Below are 21,908 nucleotides of genomic sequence, written 5' to 3' on the forward strand. Positions count from 1 at the left end.
CTTAAAGATCCATCAGATAGGAGGATGGAAAATATCCAAAAAAGTATATACACACATGCAGGTGTTATACTACGACCAGCTATAGCGACTGCCTGGATGTGCAGTGCTGGGGTAGTTTGGTCAGAGTCCCTGATTGAAAATATTGATACCCTGGACAGGGACAATATTTTACTGTCGTTAGAACAAATAAAGGATGCATTTCTTTATATGCGTGATGCACAGAGGGATATCTGCACACTGGCATCACGGGTAAGTGCTATGTCCATTTCGGCCAGAAGAGCTTTATGGACGCGACAGTGGACAGGCGATGCGGATTCAAAACGGCATATGGAAGTTTTGCCGTATAAAGGGGAGGAGTTATTTGGAGTCGGTCTATCAGATTTGGTGGCCACGGCTACAGCCGGGAAATCCACCTTTCTACCTCAAGTCACTCCCCAACAGAAAAAGGCACCGACTTTTCAACCGCAGCCCTTTCGTTCCTTTAAAAATAAGAGAGCAAAGGGCTATTCATATCTGCCACGAGGCAGAGGTCGAGGGAAGAAACAGCAACAGGCAGCTCCTTCCCAGGAACAGAAGCCCTCCCCGGCTTCTACAAAAGCCTCAGCATGACGCTGGGGCTTCTCAAGCGGACTCGGGGACGGTGGGAGGTCGTCTCAAAAATTACAGCGCGCAGTGGGCTCACTCGCAGGTAGATCCCTGGATCCTGCAGATAATATCTCAGGGGTACAGGTTGGAATTAGAGACAGATCCACCTCGCCGTTTCCTGAAGTCTGCTTTACCAACGTCCCCTTCCGAAAGGGAGACGGTTTTGGAAGCCATTCACAAGCTGTACTCTCAGCAGGTGATAGTCAAGGTACCTCTTCTACAACAAGGGAAGGGGTATTATTCCACTCTATTTGTGGTACCGAAGCCGGATGGCTCGGTAAGGCCTATTCTAAATCTGAAGTCCTTGAACCTGTACATAAAGAAGTTCAAGTTCAAGATGGAGTCACTCAGAGCAGTGATAGCGAACCTGGAAGAAGGGGACTTTATGGTATCCTTGGACATCAAGGATGCGTATCTCCACGTTCCAATTTACCCCTCACACCAGGGGTACCTCAGGTTCGTTGTACAAAACTGTCACTATCAGTTTCAGACGCTGCCGTTTGGTTTGTCCACGGCACCTCGGGTATTTACAAAGGTAATGGCCGAGATGATGATTCTTCTTCGAAGAAAAGGCGTATTAATTATCCCATACTTGGACGATCTCCTAATAAGGGCAAGGTCCAGAGAACAGCTAGAGATGGGATTAGCAATATCTCAAGAGGTGCTAAAGCAGCACGGATGGATTCTGAATATTCCAAAATCCAAATTAATGCCGACAACTCGTCTGCTGTTCCTAGGGATGATTCTGGACACGGTTCAGGAAAAGGTTTTTCTTCCCGAGGAAAAGCCAAGGAGTTATCCGACCTGGTCAGGAATCTCCTAAAACCAGGAAAGGTGTCTGTGCATCAATGCACGCATCTTCAGATGCACCTGCGGATAACCCTGTCTCCAAGGACAAGGGTATCTCTTCTGTGGTGGTTGCAGAGGGCTCATCTATTGGAGGGCCGCAGATTCGGCATACAGGATTGGATCCTGGTGACCACGGACGCCAGCCTGAGAGGCTGGGGAGCAGTCACACAAGGAAGAAACTTCCAGGGAGTGTGGTCGAGCCTGGAAAAGTCTCTTCACATAAACATTCTGGAACTAAGAGCAATCTACAATGCTCTAAGCCAGGCGGAACCTCTGCTTCAAGGAAGACCGGTGTTGATCCAGTCGGACAACATCACGGCAGTCGCCCATGTAAACAGACAGGGCGGCACAAGAAGCAGGAGTGCAATGGCAGAAGCTGCCAGGATCCTTCGCTGGGCGGAGAATCACGTGATAGCACTGTCAGCAGTGTTCATCCCGGGAGTGGACAACTGGGAAGCAGACTTCCTCAGCAGACACGATCTTCACCCGGGAGAGTGGGGACTTCATCCAGAAGTTTTCCACATGCTAATAAACCGTTGGGAAAGACCAATGGTGGACATGATGGCGTCTCGCCTCAACAAAAAACTGGACAGGTATTGCGCCAGGTCAAGAGATCCGCAGGCAATAGCTGTGGACGCGCTGGTAACACCTTGGGTGTACCAGTCGGTGTATGTGTTTCCTCCTCTGCCTCTCATACCAAAGGTATAGAGAATCATACGGCAAAGCGGAGTAAGAACGATACTAGTGGCTCCGGATTGGCCAAGAAGGTCTTGGTACCCGGAACTTCAAGAGATGGTCACGGACGATCCGTGGCCTCTACCTCTAAGACAGGACCTGCTTCAGCAGGGACCGTGTCTATTCCAAGACTTACCGCGGCTGCGTTTGACGGCATGGCGGTTGAACGCCAGATCCTAAAAGGAAAAGGCATTCCAGAAGAAGTCATTCCTACCTTGATTAAGGCAAGAAAGGAAGTCACCGCGAAGCATTATCACCGCATTTGGCGGAAATATGTTGCGTGGTGCGAGGATCGGAGTGCTCCGACGGAGGAATTTCAACTGGGTCGTTTCCTACATTTCCTGCAATCAGGATTGTCTATGGGTCTCAAATTGGGATCTATTAAGGTTCAAATTTCGGCCCTGTCAATATTCTTCCAAAAAGAATTGGCCTCAGTTCCTGAGGTCCAGACTTTTGTCAAAGGAGTACTGCATATACAGCCTCCTGTGGTGCCTCCGGTGGCACCGTGGGATCTAAATGTAGTTTTAGATTTCCTCAAATCCCATTGGTTTGAACCACTAAAAAATGTGGATTTGAAATATCTCGCATGGAAAGTGACTATGTTACTGGCCCTGGCGTCCGCCAGGAGAGTATCTGAACTGGCGGCTTTATCTTATAAAAGCCCTTATTTAATTTCCATTCGGATAGGGCAGAGCTGCGGACGCGTCCGCATTTTCTCCCTAAGGTGGTATCAGCGTTTCACCTGAACCAGCCTATTGTAGTGCCTGCGGCTACAAGCGACTTGGAGGACTCCAAGTTGTTGGACGTTGTCAGAGCTTTAAAAATCTACATTTCAAGGACGGCTGGAGTCAGAAAATCTGACTCGCTGTTTATACTGTATGCACCCAACAAGTTGGGTGCGCCTGCTTCTAAGCAGTCGATTGCTCGTTGGATTTGTAACACAATTCAACTTGCACATTCTGTGGCAGGCCTGCCACAGCCTAAATCTGTTAAGGCCCATTCCACAAGGAAGGTGGGCTCATCTTGGGCGGCTGCCCGAGGGGTCTCGGCATTACAACTCTGCCGAGCAGCTGCGTGGTCAGGGGAGAACACGTTTGTAAAATTCTACAAATTTGATACCCTGGCAAAGGAGGACCTGGAGTTCTCTCATTCGGTGCTGCAGAGTCATCCGCACTCTCCCGCCCGTTTGGGAGCTTTGGTATAATCCCCATGGTCCTTTCAGGAACCCCAGCATCCACTAGGACGATAGAGAAAATAAGAATTTACTTACCGATAATTCTATTTCTCGGAGTCCGTAGTGGATGCTGGGCGCCCATCCCAAGTGCGGATTATCTGCAATACTTGTACATAGTTATTGTTAACTAATTCGGGTTATTGTTTAGGGAGCCATCTTTCAGAGGCTCTTCTGTTATCATACTGTTAACTGGGTTTAGATCACAAGTTGTGTGATTGGTGTGGCTGGTATGAGTCTTACCCGGGATTCAAAATCCTCCCTTATTGTGTACGCTCGTCCGGGCACAGTACCTAACTGGAGTCTGGAGGAGGGTCATAGGGGGAGGAGCCAGTGCACACCACCTGATCTGGAAAAGCTTTACTTTTTGTGCCCTGTCTCCTGCGGAGCCGCTATTCCCCCATGGTCCTTTCAGGAACCCCAGCATCCACTACGGACTCCGAGAAATAGAATTATCGGTAAGTAAATTCTTATTTTTCTCACCGGTAATTCTATTTCTCGTAGTCCGTAGTGGATGCTGGGAGCCCGTCCCAAGTGCGGACTCTCTGCAAAACATGTATATAGTTATTGCTTAACTAAAGGGTTATTGTATGAGCCATCTGTTGAGAGAGGCTCAGTTATTGTTCATACTGTTGACTGGGTATAGTTATCACGAGTTGTACGGTGTGATTGGTGTGGCTGGTATGAGTCTTACCCTGGATTCCAAATCCTTTCCTAGTAATGTCAGCTCTTCCGGGCACAGTTTCCCTAACTGAGGTCTGGAGGAGGGGCATAGAGGGAGGAGCCAGTGCACACCAGATATAGTACCTAATCTTTCTTTTAAGAGTGCCCAGTCTCCTGCGGAGCCCGTCTATACCCCATGGTCCTTACGGAGTACCCAGCATCCACTACGGACTACGAGAAATAGAATTACCGGTGAGTAAATTCTTATTTTTATCTGTCATTCTGTCCAAAACCCTAATGCTAACCATAACGCCAATCCTAAGCCTCGTGGAAATGTCTACATTTAGCCGATACCGACATGTCGATATTTTAACCATGACCTTCTGCTGTCGACTGTGCTAACGGTGACTGCATAACTTTCTCGAAATATTTGGGGGCCCCCCTCTGGATTTCAGGGATCCACTTTACGTCTGTGCGGTTTGATGATGCATTGTGATGAGACCCCTGCTCCGAAGTAATGCATATTGGCACTTTCAGCTGAGCAGCAGAACGAGCTGTTCACTTTTTTTTTTGTGACATTGGGTCCGTGGGTACGGTTTTGGGACAGACAATACATAGAGAACTCTCTGCCGGCAACATACCGGCCTCACCCAGCCTCAATGCAGCACCTGGCGCACGTGAGCCGAGCGGTGCAGCATCTTTTGCGCAAATGTGCGTCCTAATCGTAGTGCGAAGCAAGAAAAGCTTCACGAGACTGCACTGATTAATGTTATATGTGACACTTGTATATCTGTGCGACCGAGTCTACATGATCAAAACGCCTTGAAAAAAAAGTCGCAGACGATTAGTTGTAGCACTTCATATACAGATCCAGACTCTGTCGCACACAGATATAGAAGTGGCGTATTTCAAATTCAGTCAGCGCAGTCTTGTGAAGGGGTTTTGTTGCATCGCGTTACAATTAGGACGCATATTCACGCAAAACAGATGCTTGCCGCAGATCAAGTGGCGCAGTACCTGTCGCGGCATCAGCAATAGTTTGAGGACAGTTCAGTGTGTTTTACTTGTGTTACTGATTTATTCACATTTTTTTCTTTAAGAAATCCGTTTATTTTTCCTGGAACTTGGTAGTAGGTATAAGTGTCCTGGCAGATGTTTGACCTGTCCGCACAGAGTAGTTGCAGGTTTGTGGTGCTGCTGCCGCACAGCATCATTTGACAATCCCACGTCGGTGGCTGTAGTGGTACTTACATTAATGGGTGTCGCTGCCACACAGTCACAAAACAATAATACACGTGTTAGGCTCTAACATAACGCATTGATACAAGTATAATGAAAGATGGATTATGCCTTTCATCAGCGATTATATAGCTTGCTGATAATTGCCTTGTCTGTGCATTTAGCATATGTATGCATTATTAGGAGACGGGAATTATCTAGCTGTACAGTCTCCATGCCTCCGAGCTGTTTTTGTAAGTGACACTAAACTGATGTGATTGCGGATTTCATTAGATCGGCTTTTGTTGGCTGCGTAACAAAGAAACGCGCCGAATGTCGTTATATCATCTCCTTCACAGACACTGATTTCTGAGAGTAGCAGTTATAGGGCATAATTATTATATATTTAATGTGTTTGCTTGTTTGATAGTGATATTCTCGGCAAATGGGCTTTATAAAGTAATTATTCATTAACAGTTTCTTCTATAGCGCAGCAAACAGTGATAATACAAAACTGGGTAATAACAGACAGTCATAGAGGCAGGAGGGCCCTGCTCGCAAGCTTACAATCTATAGGAAAATAGGTATGGATACACAAGGATAGGTGCTAGCTATTGCATAATGGTCCACCAGATTGCAAAGGTTCTTAGAGGGCTGCGTGATATGGTCACACAGCAGTATTCTCCTGGGGTCAGGAGGATGGGAAGGTGAAGAACGAGAAAATATGTGGAGGATATGTGTGGACTGTACAGTGAGGATATAATTGGATAGAAGGTTTATGAAGATTATGTGGGTGGTTCTGGAATTTGATAAGCTTGCCTGAAGAGGTGAGTTTTCAGGGAATGTTTGGAGACTAGAGGAGAGTCTGCAGGTTTGGAGACTAGAGGAGAGTCTTATTGTGTGCGGGAGGGCATTCTGCAGAGTGGGTGCAGGCCAAAGAAAGTCCTGCAATCGTGCACGAGAGCGAGTAATGAGTGGATGAGAGACGTAGATCTTGTGGAGAGCGGAGAGGTCGGGTAGGGAGATATTTTGAGGTGAGTGAAGAGATGTATGTTGGTGTAGTTTAATTAATGGCTTTGTGTGTAAGTAAAAGTATTTTATATTGAATGCGGTAGTGTACAAGTAACCAATGGAGGGACTGACAGAGCGGATCTGCAGACGATGAACGTCTAGAGAGGAAAATCGGATGCATGTAACATGATTTTGAGGCAGCGAGCTTGTGGGGTTATTGTTTGTCGAGTTCTCAACAGTGATAGAGATGTCAGGTTGGTAATTACTGTTGGCCGGTGGAAATAGAATTAATTATTTTTCTCTTACGTCCTAGAGGATGCTGGGGACTCCGTAAGGACCATGGAGTATAGACGGGCTCCGCAGGAGACATGGGCACTCTAAAGATTTTAGATGGGTGTGCACTGGCTCCTCCCTCTATGCCCCTCCTCCAGACCTCAGTTAGATCCTGTGCCCAGAGGAGAATGGGTGCACTGCAGGGGAGCTCTACTGAGTTTCTCTGAAAAAGACTTTTGTTAGGTTTATTATTTTCAGGGAGCACTGCTGGCAACAGGATCCCTGCATCGTGGGACTGAGGAGAGAGAAGCAGTCCTACTTAAATGATAGGCCCTGCTTCTTAGGCTACTGGACACCATTAGCTCCAGAGGGTTGGAACGCAGGTCTCATCCTCTCTGTTCGTCCCGGAGCCGCGCGCCGCCGTCCTCCTCACAGAGCCGGAAGATAGAAGCCGGGTGAGTATAAGAAGAAAGAAGACTTCAGATCTTCACTGAGGTACCGCGCAGCTCCCACATTCCGACACACACTGACGGCACTGTATGGGTGCAGGGCGCAGGGGGGGCACCCTGGGCAGCAATAATAAACCTCAAGGGACACTGGCTGACATATATATACTGCGGAGGCAGTATATTAAATAACCCCCGCCCCTGCTGAACACAAGTACAAAGGGCAAAAAGGAGGGGGTGGGGCACATTTATTTGGCGCAGTGAGTGTATTATTGATATATAAAGCGCTGTACAGACTGGGATTTTGTTCCAGTGTCCAGTGGCGCTGGGTGTGTGCTGGCATACTCTCTCTCTGTCTCTCCAAAGGTCCTTATTGGGGGACTGTCTCCATATATATATATATATATATATATCCCAGTGTGTGTGGGGGTGTCGGTACCTGTATGTCGGCATGTCTGAAGCGGAAGGCTCGTCTAAGGTGGAGGTAGAGCAGATTGTGGTGTCTCCGTCGGCACAGTCGACACCTGATTGGATGGATATGTGGAATGTTTTAAATGCAAATGTGTCTTTATTACATAAAAGATTGGACAAAGCAGAGTCCAGAGAAAAAGCAGGGAGTTAATCCATGACTTTGACTGTGTCACAAGGCCCTTCAGGGTCTCATAAACGTCCCCTGTCCCAGGTAGCAGACACTGATACCGACACGGATTCTGACTCCAGTGTCGACTACGATGATGCAAGGTTACACCCAAGGGTGGCCAAAACTATTCATTATATGATTATTGCAATAAAAGATGTTTTGCATATCACAGAGGACCCCTCGGTGCCTGACACGAGGGTATGCATGTTTAAGGAGAAGAAACCTGAGGTAACCTTTCCTTCATCTCATGAGCTGAACGCTTTATTTGAAAAAGCTTGGGAAACTCCAGACAAGAAACTGCAGATTCCCAAGAGAATTCTTATGGCGTATCCTTTCCCCGCACAGGACAGGTTACGGTGGGAATCCTCGCCCAGGGTGGACAAGGCTTTGACGCGCTTGTCCAAAAAGGTGGCGCTACCGTCTCCAGACACGGCAGCCCTCAAGGATCCTGCTGATCGCAGACAGGAGACTACCTTAAAATCAATTTATACACATACGGGGGCCTTGCTCAGACCGGCAGTAGCGTCGGCATGGGTATGTAGCGCAATAGCAGCATGGGCAGATAACTTGTCATCTGACATTGACACCCTAGATAAGGATAGCATTTTATTAACCTTGGGTCATATAAAAGACGCAGCGTTATATATGAGAGACGCTGCGAGAGACGTTGGGCTGTTGGGTTCAAGAGCCAATGCCATGGCAATTTCTGCTAGGCGAGCCCTGTGGACCCGCCAATGGACGGGTGATGCCGATTCAAAGAGACATATGGAAACTTTGCCTTACAAGGGTGAGGTTTTATTTGGGGAGGGCCTCGTGGACCTGGTTTCCACAGCTACCGCGGGTAAATCTTCTTTTTTGCCTTTGTCAAAGTCAAAAATATTACATAGAGAGAACATTCAAACCACACACACACATTTAAGTCGCTATACTTGCAAATATGCGCAGCGAGCACAGCAATATATGGAAACACACGCATTTGCTCAGACATGGCACGGAGATGGATTCGGCGCTTGTTTCATACAGTACATGGTTATAATAATGTCAAGCACCAGACATCATGGAGATTTAGAATTGGCTGATGAATTGATGTCATGAATACGTATCATTTGAACAGAACCAGATGTGCCCATCATGTTTGGTATTGAAGCAAGCAGAATGATGTGTGGGTTAGTTTGATGCTGGTTGTGAAGTTGTGGGACATTGCAGCAGATAGATATGATTATATGTATAAAAGCTAAGATCACATTGTTAGAACAATGAATGCTCAAGACAACCTTTTACTAAGTTTTCAGGGCTGAATCTGATCAGCATATACAAAGAAAGAAAGACCCCTCCCCCAGGTACTGGTCAAACAGGAAGGTAGTGGTCAGGTGTGGCCTCAGAGAACAGATGTAATGTAGCTACACTCAGAACAAAGCACACAGCAAGCATGGCTGGATCATCACCGGGCTCCTTAGAAAAGACTAAGTATCATCTCAATATCTCATGGCTGATTGGCATAGAATAGTTTTAAATATGTGTTTGTAGCAATGTAGTTGTAGAACGGTTGGCATAGCTTAGTTAGTTTGGAGATACAAATGGCTTAAGGTTAACGAGGTTTGGGCAGTTGTGTGATTGTTGGGTGTTTGTGGATACTCTGTGAAGTCTGTGATGAATTGGAACAGTATACAATCTGTAGCATAGTATTTGTGGTATTTGTTTGCCTATGGAGATTTAAAATAGATTGTGCTGGTTAGTTATACTATATATCTTGTTAATCATAAATACCACCATGCAGTTACATTTGTGTTAATTACATTGTGGTCTGGTCTTGTGATGAATATGCTCTGGTTATTGAGATACTGAAGTTGTTTGGGAATGTGAAATTATAAAATGGTTCTAGGAAGTTGGATTACATTGTGAAAGGTGATTTAGATGGTTTGGAATTGTAAAATCAGAACATATGCATTGTTCTGAGGCTTGGACATTTTGGGAATAAAATGGAGTCTTGTGTCTTCTGCTATGTGATTGTGGTGTAGTAGAGAGTGCCATGTGTTTGGACCTGCAAATCTAAAATGGCTGCTGCTGGATGTCTTCCCCTCCCCCTTTCAGCCATGTGGTGTAGTCTTTGGAATCAAGTGGAGTTTTCCCAAAATGGAGTCTAGCTTCTGTCCCATGATATAGGGACAGCCAGTATGAGTAAGCTCAAGTATTTCATCAGCATTGACTAACTGCGCAGCGATTGTTCCTCACATGTGTAAGCTTCTCTGCAATCATATTGATCTTCTTGTTACTGTGAGCTCTTTCTCTCTCTTCTCTTTCTTCCCGTATTTTCCCTTGATTAGATTGTATTGTATTGTATTTCTGGTGTAGTTATCTGGTTAGGTAGTCTCTGTTATATTGTAGTGTATCATTTGTACTGTGTTTCTTTTTGCAAGTATAATAGTCATAATACATATAATAGGCTTTGGACCCTAAACCCAGGTATCTGTGTATTTCTTATAGTGTTAAGTATTCTCTGAGCGTCGGTGACGCTCAAACAGCTTTGTAGTTAATCAGGTTACACCAGGTTGCACTTACACCCTGTCTCTACACTAAGGTATACTGTGTATCTCATTGTTAAAGGTATAGATATAAAGGTTTAACGTTGTGAGCGTCTGCGCCGCTGGTGATCTTCTTGTGGTCTCGAGCGTCCGCTACGCCATAGCGAAACATTACGTTAGTCAGCGGCCAATAGCGTGCCTGCCTGTGATCTCTGGGCCGTGAGCGAACGCGACGCTTGAGCGTCTCGCCTACGGCTGAGCGATCGTTACGCAACTTGCGTACCCTTACGGTACTTCTTACGTAGATAGCGTACAGTGTTCTTAGACCTCATAAAGGGTAATATATACGATAAATATTTAGCTTTGTTACCTTATGTTCCCCCACAGCAAAAGAAAACACCTCAATATCAGATGCAGTCCTTTCGGTCGCATAAGTCCAGAAGGGGCCGGGGCTCTTCCTTCCTCGCCAGAGGTAAGGATAGAGGGAAAAGAATGCCGGCTATGGCTAGTTCCCAGGAGCAGAAGTCCTCCCCGGCTTCTACTAAATCCACCGCATGACGCGGGGGCTCCACTACGGGAGTCCGCGCTGGTGGGGCCACGTCTTCGACTCTTCAGCCAGATCTGGGTTCTGTCAGATGTGGATCCTTGGGTGATAGAAATTGTATACCAAGGCTACAAACTGGAATTCGAAGAAGTGCCTCCTCGCCAATTTTTCAAGTCGGCTTTGCCAGCCTCTCCCACAGAGAGGGAAATAGTTTTAGCGGCGATACAAAAGCTGTGTCAACAGCAAGTGATTATCAAGGTTCCCCTAGTGCAACAGGGGAAGGGGTACTATTCAATTCTATTTGTGGTCCCGAAACCGAATGGCTCGGTCAGACCCATTCTGAATCTAAAATCCCTAAACCTGTATCTAAAAAAGTTCAAATTCAAGATGGAATCTCTCCGGGCAGTGATCTCCAGCCTGGAAGGGGGGGATTTTATGGTGTCACTAGACATAAAGGATGCATACCTTCATGTCCCCATTTATCCTCATCAGGCGTACCTGAGATTCGCTGTACAGGACTGTCATTACCAGTTTCAGACGTTGCCGTTTGGGCTGTCCATGACCTCGAGGATTTTCACCAAGGTAATGGCGGAAATTATGGTGCTCCTACGCAGGCAAGAAGTCACAATTATCCCATACTTGGACGATCTCCTGATAAAAGCGAGATCGAGAGATCAGTTGCTGAAAAGCGTGTCACTCTCCCTGAGAGTGCTGCAGCAACACGGCTGGATCCTAAATCTGCCAAAGTCGCAGTTGATTCCAACGACTTGGCTATCATTTTTAGGCATGATTCTGGACACGGAAAAGAAGAGGGTTTTTCTCCCAACGGAAAAAGCCCAGGAACTCCAGAGCATGGTCAGAGACTTGTTACAGCCAAAAAGAGTGTCAGTTCTTCAATGCACTCGAGTACTGGGAAAAATGGTGGCGGCCTACGAGGCCATACCCTTCGGCAGGTTCCATGCGAGGACATTTCAGTGGGACCTTCTGGACAAATGGTCGGGGTCCCATCTACAAATACATCAGAAAATACACCTGTCCCCCAGGGTCAGGGTGTCTCTCCTGTGGTGGCTGCAGAGTGCTCACCTTCTAGAGGGTCGCAGGTTCGGCATTCAAGACTGGGTTCTGGTAACCACGGACGCGAGCCTCCGAGGATGGGGAGCAGTCACACAAGGAAGAAATTTTCAGGGACTGTGGTCGAGCCAGGAGGCTTGTCTACACAACAACGTGCTGGAATTAAGGGCCATATACAACGGCCTACGACAAGCGGAGACTCTACTTCGCGACCTACCTGTTCTGATTCAATCAGACAACGTCACAGCAGTGGCTCATGTAAACCGCCAAGGCGGGACAAGGAGCAGAGTGGCAATGGCGGAAGCCACCAGGATTCTTCGCTGGGCGGAATATCACGTAAGCGCGCTGTCAGCAGTCTTCATTCCGGGAGTGGACAACTGGGAAGCAGACTTCCTCAGCAGACTCGACCTCGATCCAGGAGAGTGGGGTCTTCATCAAGAAGTTTTTGCCGAGATAACAAGTCGTTGGGGGCTTCCTCAAATAGACATGATGGCGTCACGCCTCAACAAGAAACTTCGGAGGTATTGTTCCTGGTCAAGGGACCCTCAGGCGGTATCGGTAGACGCCCTGGTGACACCATGGATGTTTCCGTCGGTCTATGTCTTCCCTCCTCTTCCACTCATCTCAAAAATACTGAGAATCATAAGACGAAAAAGAGTCCAGACAATACTCATTGTTCCGGATTGGCCTCGGAGGGCCTGGTATTCAGATCTTCAGGAAATGCTCACAGAAGATCCATGGCCTCTTCCTCCCAGGGGGGACCTGTTGCAGCAGGGGCCCTGCATGTTCCAAGACTTACCGCGGTTACGTTTGACGGCATGGCGGTTAAACGCCAAATCCTAGCTAGGAAAGGTATTCCGGGGGAGGTCATCCCTACTCTGATAAAAGCTAGGAAGGAGGTGACGGCGAAACATTATCACCGTATCTGGAGGAAATATGTATCTTGGTGTGAAGCCAAGAATGCTCCTACGGAAGATTTTCACCTGGGCCGTTTTCTCCACTTTCTGCAGACAGGAGTGGATATGGGCCTAAAGTTAGGCTCTATTAAGGTACAGATTTCGGCCCTGTCAACATTCTTTCAGAAGGAATTGGCTTCTCTCCCAGAAGTCCAGACTTTTGTAAAGGGAGTGCTGCACATCCAGCCTCCTTTTGTGCCCCCAGTGGCACCATGGGACCTTAACGTGGTGTTACAGTTCCTTAAGTCACACTGGTTTGAACCTCTTCAAACAGTTGAGTTAAAATTTCTCACTTGGAAAGTGGTCATGTTGTTGGCCTTGGCATCTTCGAGGCGGGTGTCCGAATTGGCGGCTTTGTCTCACAAAAGCCCCTATCTGATTTTCCATGTGGCTAGAGCAGAGTTGAGGACTCGTCCTCAATTTCTGCCTAAGGTGGTTTCATGGTTTCATATGAACCAACCTATTGTGGTGCCTGTGGCTACGGGGGACTTGTTGGAAGATTTCAAGTCTCTTGATGTAGTCAGGGCCTTAAAAGTTTATGTAGCCAGGACGGCTCGGGTTAGGAAAACAGAGGCACTGTTTGTCCTGTATGCAGCCAACAATGTTGGCACCCCTGCTTCTAAGCAGACTATTGCCCGCTGGATCTGTAACACTATTCAGCAGGCTCATTCTACGGCTGGATTGCCGGTACCAAATTCGGTAAAGGCCCATTCCACTAGGGAGGTGGGCTCTTCTTGGGCGGCTGCCCGAGGCGTCTCGGCGTTACAACTTTGCCGAGCAGCTACTTGGTCGGGTTCAAACACTTTTGCTAAATTCTACAAGTTTGATACCTTGGCTGATGAGGACCTCATGTTTGCTCAATCGGTGCTGCAGAGTCATCCGCACTCTCCCGCCCGGTCTGGAGCTTTGGTATAATCCCCATGGTCCTTACGGAGTACCCGGCATCCTCTAGGACGTAAGAGAAAATTAGATTTTAAACGTACCGGTAAATCTTTTTCTCCTAGTCCGTAGAGGATGCTGGGCGCCCGTCCCAAGTGCGGACTACTTCTGAAAGACTTGTATATAGTTTTGCTTACATAAGGGTTATGTTACAGTTTTGATCAGTCTCGGACTGATGCTGTGTTGTTTCATACTGTTAACTCGTTCGTATATCCCAAGTTATATGGTGTGGATGGTGTGGGCTGGTATGGATCTTGCCCTTAGATTAACAAAAATCCTTTCCTCGTACTGTCCGTCTCCTCTGGGCACAGTTCTTTAACTGAGGTCTGGAGGAGGGGCATAGAGGGAGGAGCCAGTGCACACCCATCTAAAGTCTTTAGAGTGCCCATGTCTCCTGCAGAGCCCGTCTATACCCCATGGTCCTTACGGAGTCCCCAGCATCCTCTACGGACTAGGAGAAAAAGATTTACCGGTAGGTTTAAAATCTTATTTTTCGAAATAATACGTTAAGTTTTAGGTGGTGGGATGACGTCTAAGATGAAATAGCAGAAAGGCATTCAGTGACACGGCCCAATACAGATGGTGACAAGTCTGGGGAGGATAGGTAGATTTTAATATCAGCCGCATACAGATGACACTGAAATCCAAAAGAGCTGATTAGTTTGCCAAGAGATGAGGTATTCTTATTTCCCTTTGTTACTGTCTAATTTAAACATTTAAGGGATGACTGTACAAAATGATTCTCGTTATGAGACTCTGACTAGTGTTTATGCTGTTGCCTTTTATTCTGGGAGAACTCAACGATTCAGTACAGTTCCATTGTTTGCGCTCTCTTTCTGTAATTCCTTTTCTTCTTCAAGTACTTTTCTCTCAGTCCATGACATCATTGTGGGCGAGACCAGGTCAAAATGGTGCCCATAATTTACATTCCCCCCCCCCCCCCCCCTACGAGTTATTGTCAACTCAACCTTTTTGTTTGTGTAAATCCATAGGTCCAGCATTACAGAAGCTCTTCTCGCCCCTTCTGTTGTGCGGGTAGTAGTGTACACTTGAAGACCAAAACAAAAAACTGCAACAAACGAGCGCCTAATCATCAAAATAAAAAGTGAAAACCAATGCGTGTTTCATAGAATTAAATAATCACAATTTTAAGTTCCCGATAGTCTGCGCTTGCCGGAATACTATGTGTAGTATTGTGGTGATAGCATAGAAAAAGAACAAACGGCTGCGCTGAATATCAGGAACGAAACATAATGTACAGAGAGCCAACGTAAAAAATAACAATGTTTATTAATAAAACATATAAAAAGATTAATTATCAAATAACCGGTGAATAATATATATAAATATATATAAGAACAATCACTAGACGTGAACTAGTGGTATATTGTAATAACTCAGCTTATTGGGGTGAAAAGTTCCGTGATTCACTTGTTAGATAGTTGATAAATACCAGGTGTGTTGGTAGGATCCTAATGAATTAAAAGTCCCTCAGTTGAAATTGATATTCAATACCTTTCCAAAATGGGCTGGTAAGAGCCGAGCGTCCTCGGCTTCAATGTCCTGCAATGCCCATATACGCTGTGCAGCGGAAAGGAATGGACCGTCTCTCTCACAACCCGGTCGTGGCGGCGTGTGCGCTGAAGCCGCTGATGTCGGATGCTGTAGACGGAGGGTGCAGCGGGGATCAAGGAACACCTGGAAGATTTCACCTGAGCTGAGTGTGGATAGGGGCGGGTCCTGACGCGTTTCGTCACGTTCACGTGACTTTCTCAAAGTCACGTGAACGTGACGAAACGCGTCAGGACCCGCCCCTATCCACACTCAGCTCAGGTGAAATCTTCCAGGTGTTCCTTGGTCCCCGCTGCACCCTCCGTCTACAGCATCCGACATCAGCGGCTTCAGCGCACACGCCGCCACGACCGGGTTGTGAGAGAGACGGTCCATTCCTTTCCGCTGCACAGCGTATATGGGCATTGCAGGACATTGAAGCCGAGGACGCTCGGCTCTTACCAGCCCATTTTGGAAAGGTATTGAATATCAATTTCAACTGAGGGACTTTTAATTCATTAGGATCCTACCAACACACCTGGTATTTATCAACTATCTAACAAGTGAATCACGGAACTTTTCACCCCAATAAGCTGAGTTATTACAATATACCACTAGTTCACGTCTAGTGATTGTTCTTATATATATTTATATATATTATTCACCGGTTATTTGATAATTAATCTTTTTATATGTTTTATTAATAAACATTGTTATTTTTTACGTTGGCTCTCTGTACATTATGTTTCGTTCCTGATATTCAGCGCAGCCGTTTGTTCTTTTTTTAGTAGTGTACACTTGTCCTCTATGTGAATGGACACTGCTTTCACATATGGTCACTTTTAAATTAATTCACAGTTTATAATTTTATCTGTTGGAATAAAATAATCTATACTTTGCCCCGAACTGTATAAATTGTGCATTTTACCACATCCTGGAAATAGCCGTCTGTGTCCCTTATAATGTATTGCAGAGGCAACACAGAGACTCGGAGAAATTATACATCCATTGAAATTGCTATTATTTCCTACCTCTTCAGGTCTTGTTTGATCATCAGAACCCATCAACGTGAAATCAGGCGCCAATCTGATCTGACTGAATGAAAATAATGCATTAGACTAGTCAGCTTGTGATCAAAGATTTGTTTCATGTAATTAGTGTTGACCGTGTCTTCCAGCGCTGTTCCCTATTCCCATGCGAATCTCCCCCGATCGCTCTTTTATCTGTCGTTATACAGGGCTCTTGTCGTTAACGTTGCGCAATGTAACCAGGAGGCAGCCGCATTCGTACCGATCAATGGAAGCCGCTGATCATGTTTCAGCGCAAGACTTGCGGCTTCCTGCGATTGTCCAGAGATCCGTCGCTTCCTTGTTTCGTTTCATGTTACTAGTAGACAGTGGAGGAGACCCGGCTGCGTCCTGCGCCACAAAACGCGGATCAGTATATATAGTTTACAGAGAACTGGCGCTGTCTTACATTGAATAGCACTCGCTGTATCTCCTTCACACAGAGGGATATAGTTATGTGTCGACACCTTCAGAATGTTGATCGGGGGAACAGTGTTCCGTATGTCTTAATGCTGTTACAACATGTGAGAGCCGCAGGGGGGGAGGGGGGGTGTGATGCTGGGGGCCAAGAAGATTGCAAAGCTCTGGGTTTGGGCAGGTTCAGTCAAGCCCTTCAGCTCTTGCAGCAGGGGTCCAGCAGACCCCCTCCTGTTCCAGTGCTGGGACACCTGCTGTTTTCAGCAAGCTGGGGGGGGGGGGGGGGGGACCAGGGAAGGTATCCGAGGGGAGTAATGTAATCTGTTCCCTTGCTTATTTTCCTGCCGTTCAAGCTTGCAGCCCTGGACACAATGTCACAAGTTCTACCCAACATTGTATTCAAGGGTGTGGATCATTAGATCGACAGTGTCTAGGTCGACAACGTTTAGGTCGACCACTATAGGTTGACAGTCACTAGGTCGACAGGGTTGGAAGGTTGACGTGTGCTAGGTCGACAGGTCAAAAGGTCGGACATGTGTGTTTTTTTGTGTCGTTTTCTTTGTAGAGTGACCGGGAACCCCAATTAGTGCACCGCGTCCCCTCGCAAGGTGCCTCGCTTCGCTAACACTGCGCTCGGCACAGATTGCCATTCCAATCGTAGTCCACGTGGATCATTAAGTATGAAAAAGTTCAACAAAAGGAAAAAAAAACTTGTGTCGATCTTTTGACCTGTCGACCTAGCACATGTCGACCTATTGACTGTCGACCTATAGTGGTCGACCTAACATTGTCGACCTTCAGACCGGATCCCGTATTCAAAGCTTCCAGTATTTCTCATAAAGCAAGTGTTTTCTGTTATCAGTATTTATCTAGCAGTATAGTCGCCTTTTGGAGCTTGTTTTCTTAAAAAAAAATCTCTGAAAGGGGCGTATAAAATTAAATATACTTTTTACGCTGCAATTTTTTTTGCATTAGACCCCAAAAAAAAAAACACGTAATTGTCAGTGGGGTGCAGTACCTTTATCTGGCCTGTAGGCGTCGTTGTTGTGATGCTGCATTTTCACAGGGAATGTCATAGACTGCAAACATTTTATACACGTCATACAGTATCTACCACGACGTGTACGTGGCAATGGTAGCGCCCTCTTTTACAACTACAGTTCCCCCGATTGTGAGCTGGAATACTCAGTCTTGTTTTATTCCTGCGCTTGCTCCCGGTGCCGAGTATAAAACTGGTGCTATATGAGTAAACGTTAATAATCTGTGCTTATTACCTGAACCTTGCTACTGTACCTCATTATGACCCTTCCCTTCTGTTTTCCCTTCTCCAGGAAATAACCTTGACGCCATCCATGACATAACCGTGGCCTATCCTCACAACATTCCTCAAACGGAGAAGCACATTCTTAGCGGGAACTTCCCTAAGGAGATACACTTCCATGTCAGCCGGTACCCCGTCAGCAGCCTTCCCGTCTCCAAGGAGGCGCTTCAGCAGTGGTGCCAGGAGCGCTGGCAGGAGAAGGAGAGTCGGCTGCGGGCCTTCTATGAAGGGGAGAGATACTTTGACGCCACGAGACGGAGTAGAATCCCTCCCTGCAAATCGGAGTTCAGGGTGCACTTGATAAAGTTTGCGTCGCTTCTTTACTGGACTTCCTTCATCACTGCCTCATTCGTGGCCCTCACTATGTGCAGCATCGTACGGTGGTACACACTGGCGATGATCGTGGTCTTCATCCTCCAGGAGAAGTTTTTCGGGGGACTAGAGCTGATCGAGTTGGCGTGTCACCGGTACCACAACGGCCGCCAGCATACAGCCGGCAAATCCGAATAACGCAGGGCCTTGTAATTCATATACTTTTTTGTAATCTATGACACATTTTGCATGTAATCCAGGTTTAGGCAACCTGTGGCATGCTGAGACTTGCAGTTTCCCCCCCAGCAGTCAGAGAGCCACAGGTTGCCTACAATTCGATCTAAACCCTACATCTGAGTACTTTCGTCACTGTGTTTTTAAAGGACGTTTTGCACTTTTTCAAAAATCCCCAAAAATCCCACTGGACAAAAAAAAAATCCTGTACGTACTGTTAAACAATTTCACTCGTCGTGAGACGTATTACTGAATGTATTCCGCCTAGACGGAACAAGCGAAGGGTTGGTCTCTGGCGCCTTGTGCTGGAGCAGCTAGAACATATGTTGGCGTAGATTGCGCATTCGTAGCTGTGCGCTATAGGGTAACGGAAACTGTTTTTACTGGTCAATAGACAATCAGACATTTGTCATTTTTCGGTATCAGTGTAATGTTTCCATTGTTTAACTTTTACATAGGATCTTTTATTTATTTTTCTGTTTGATCATCTTTGCGCACAAATGTTACTCGTATTGGGATGACCTCATTGGAATTACGGCAATCATCTGATACTGTGCGTCTTATAGAGGGGATATCAGTTACTGCCGATGTGCCTGCGCAAGTTACACCCAACGTTGCACGTTTTCCTCGCTCCTCAAAAGTTGTGATGTGCGATAAAATTGAATCCCCCCCATAGAATCTTCGACAAAGTGTTATTATTGAAGTTATAGAGCCAATCAGTTTCTCTGTGTAGCCAACATCTGTTAGTTTAATGATGTATCGATTCCTCTGTATAACTGTGTTACGGGAAGGACCAGTACTATAATGTGATTCACCCTAAAATATCCTATTACTGGCTATACTATATACAGAGGTGTGACTGTAAAAATACTGCGGCTTCACAGCCACACCCGATGCAGTCGTGTTTGAATAACTGTGAAATGTATATTGTTGCAGTATAATAATATCCAGCCATATATCTACATATAGCTGTACTTTGTAGCACTGAAGTGTTACTCTGAAGCCAGTAATATGGTCTGTTTGCTGCAGGAGCCGTTCTATAATAACCCCACATTTTCTGCTAAATACAGTATAAAACCTGCAAATCTCGTTGGAGCATATAAATGGAATATTATGTAAAACAGGCATTAAAGGGCAATTTAAACCATCTGTGCACTGCCAGTAGTGTATTGCTCCTAACATTTATTTCACTGTTTATTGGGGACTGTCCTGATAATTGCTGCACTTACAGCTCTCCATTTGCTTTGTGATCCGCCCTACACCTGGATACCTGGATTTTCTGGACAGCTCTAAATTTGCTGAAGAAACCTAATCATTGCTATGGGCTTAGTCACAGTGGCGCAGACTATTTAAGGAGATGAGTGTACTGGTGCTTGTGAGGTGGTGACCGGTCCCCAGATGTGATTACAGTACTGGTGGCACGAGGACGGGTCGGGTGGAAAGCCATAGACTTGAGGGTTAGATACTGGAAGATGCAGGGTTCACGGAAAAGTAGCCATGTGAGGAGTCTTTCGGGAAAATCGTGGTGTGAAACGCGTTTCTGTGTGACCTGAAATTCCCACATCAAGCTTGTACCGAGCTCTCGGCTGCATCAAATATTAGCAATTTGTCATTCAGTTTATATAGTACATAGCAGGGCTTTCTGTGTAAATAGAAGGCACCTTTTATATTATGTGGTGCATATATGTGAGTGTTACATGCGGGCAATCACAATATAATACATTATAATTCAGGGGAAATGTGCTCACCCTGCCACAGGAGGGCGCTCCAGCTCTAAAGAAATGCATTCATTAGTTTGACGTGTGATACCTCCCGAGTGTATTAAAGAGACAGGAAACGTAAGGTCCAGCTTGGGGATCTGTAATCGTTTGCGTGGTGTTCACCCCCCGATGTCTCTGAATATATGAGCTCCAATCCTTCCTGTCTGTGAATGTTAGTGAAGCCCCCCGCTTGTTTGTATTTAGCATTTAAAAAGATGAAGTAAATGTGGAGTCCGTCGGTGGTACTCCCAGCAGTCCATGTAACTGAGGTTCGGAAACCCTGTCATGTTCAAAAGTCGGTGAATTTATGAAATACCTCGCTTCCCTTAAATAGCGCATTATGTAACCCAGGAAAGCGTCCGCTATAACTGTGTGTGCATGTGTATTTATCAGTTATTTTTATTGATGTTTTTTATTTGACATTTTTATATGAAACGCTGCAATAGGCGATGTGAAGATGTCTTGCTCCCTCCATAACTGTTGGAGTTTTACGTACAGTTCAAAGTCAACCATGTTACACTGATATTTCTTCTCGACCCTTGTTCTGTGCGCTGTAATAGGACGAATACTGCAACGTTTCTGGTTATGGTATGTAGTGTTCATTCTAGCACCCTGCACCTTTCAAAATCCGTGCAGTTCCTCTTCCTGCCTGGAGTGTCGCTCTCTGCTCTGATGCTCCTCAGCACACTCTGATCTGTTACTCAGTGCTGTGATACAGACCTGTGTATGCTGAGAAGCACCAGAGCAGAGAGCGACACCCCAGGCAGGAAAGAGGAACTGCACAGCATTTGAAAGGTGCAGGGTGCTAGTATGAACACTAGTATATAGAATCACTTCTGACCGCTGCTGAGGGTATAGTAAATGGTGTGATGACCCGGAACTCACCCAATCGATTAAATAGGAACTCACTGATGCATAATATACAGCGGGTGCATTCAGAGGACCATGTGCTGTGGGCTTTCCGCATTATTCCTGCCCACGTTAGTCTGTCTGGCTAAGTGCGATTGGTGTGACAGTCGCAGTGTTCTTCTAAACCAATCGTGCACAAATCTAACCAACATTAAGTTATTGTTAGCAGAACACAGCAGCGGTTCCTCCAGTGTATTGCGCTATACTTAACGAATGCCAATAGAAAGGAGCTAAAAATAGGGATCACGATCCCTACGTGGAAAAGACGCATGGTCTTTTATCCATCGACAATACACACACATGTCCTGTAAGGTGAATGGCAATGAAGAGTATTTATTGTCTGGGGTCCGCCACTCCACTAGATCAATGTCCGGCACTGCTGTTCTCGCTTCTGACTGTAGTTAGGTTATAATACTTTTAATTATTATTGTTACTGCTATTATTTTAATTCATATGTTTTCTTTAGGTAATTTATTCTTCTATGGCATAGGAGTGGTCTCCCCCCACCTTCCAGGGTTTCTTGTTTACTATATACCTCCAACACTAACAGGAAACTCATTGTGTTGGTCATAAAAATAAACAAATTGTGTATAT

At 46.0% G+C, this 21,908-nt stretch overlaps 1 protein-coding gene across 3 annotated transcripts in view; it reads left to right on the forward strand.

Moving 5' to 3' along the window:
- Positions 1 to 19,792, forward strand: part of LCLAT1 (lysocardiolipin acyltransferase 1) — a 299,303-nt gene extending 279,511 nt beyond the window's left edge. For all 3 annotated transcript variants that reach the window (XM_063918936.1, XM_063918935.1, XM_063918937.1), the window contains exon 6: positions 18,110 to 19,792. In XM_063918936.1, the coding sequence (XP_063775006.1) occupies positions 18,110 to 18,609 (500 nt within the window). In that variant the 3' untranslated portion in view covers positions 18,610 to 19,792. The remainder of the gene's footprint in view (positions 1 to 18,109) is intronic.
- Positions 19,793 to 21,908: the final 2,116 nt, after the last annotated feature.

The sequence above is a fragment of the Pseudophryne corroboree genome, chromosome 4 (assembly GCF_028390025.1).
Source record: "Pseudophryne corroboree isolate aPseCor3 chromosome 4, aPseCor3.hap2, whole genome shotgun sequence".
Taxonomy (NCBI): Eukaryota; Metazoa; Chordata; class Amphibia; order Anura; family Myobatrachidae; genus Pseudophryne; species Pseudophryne corroboree.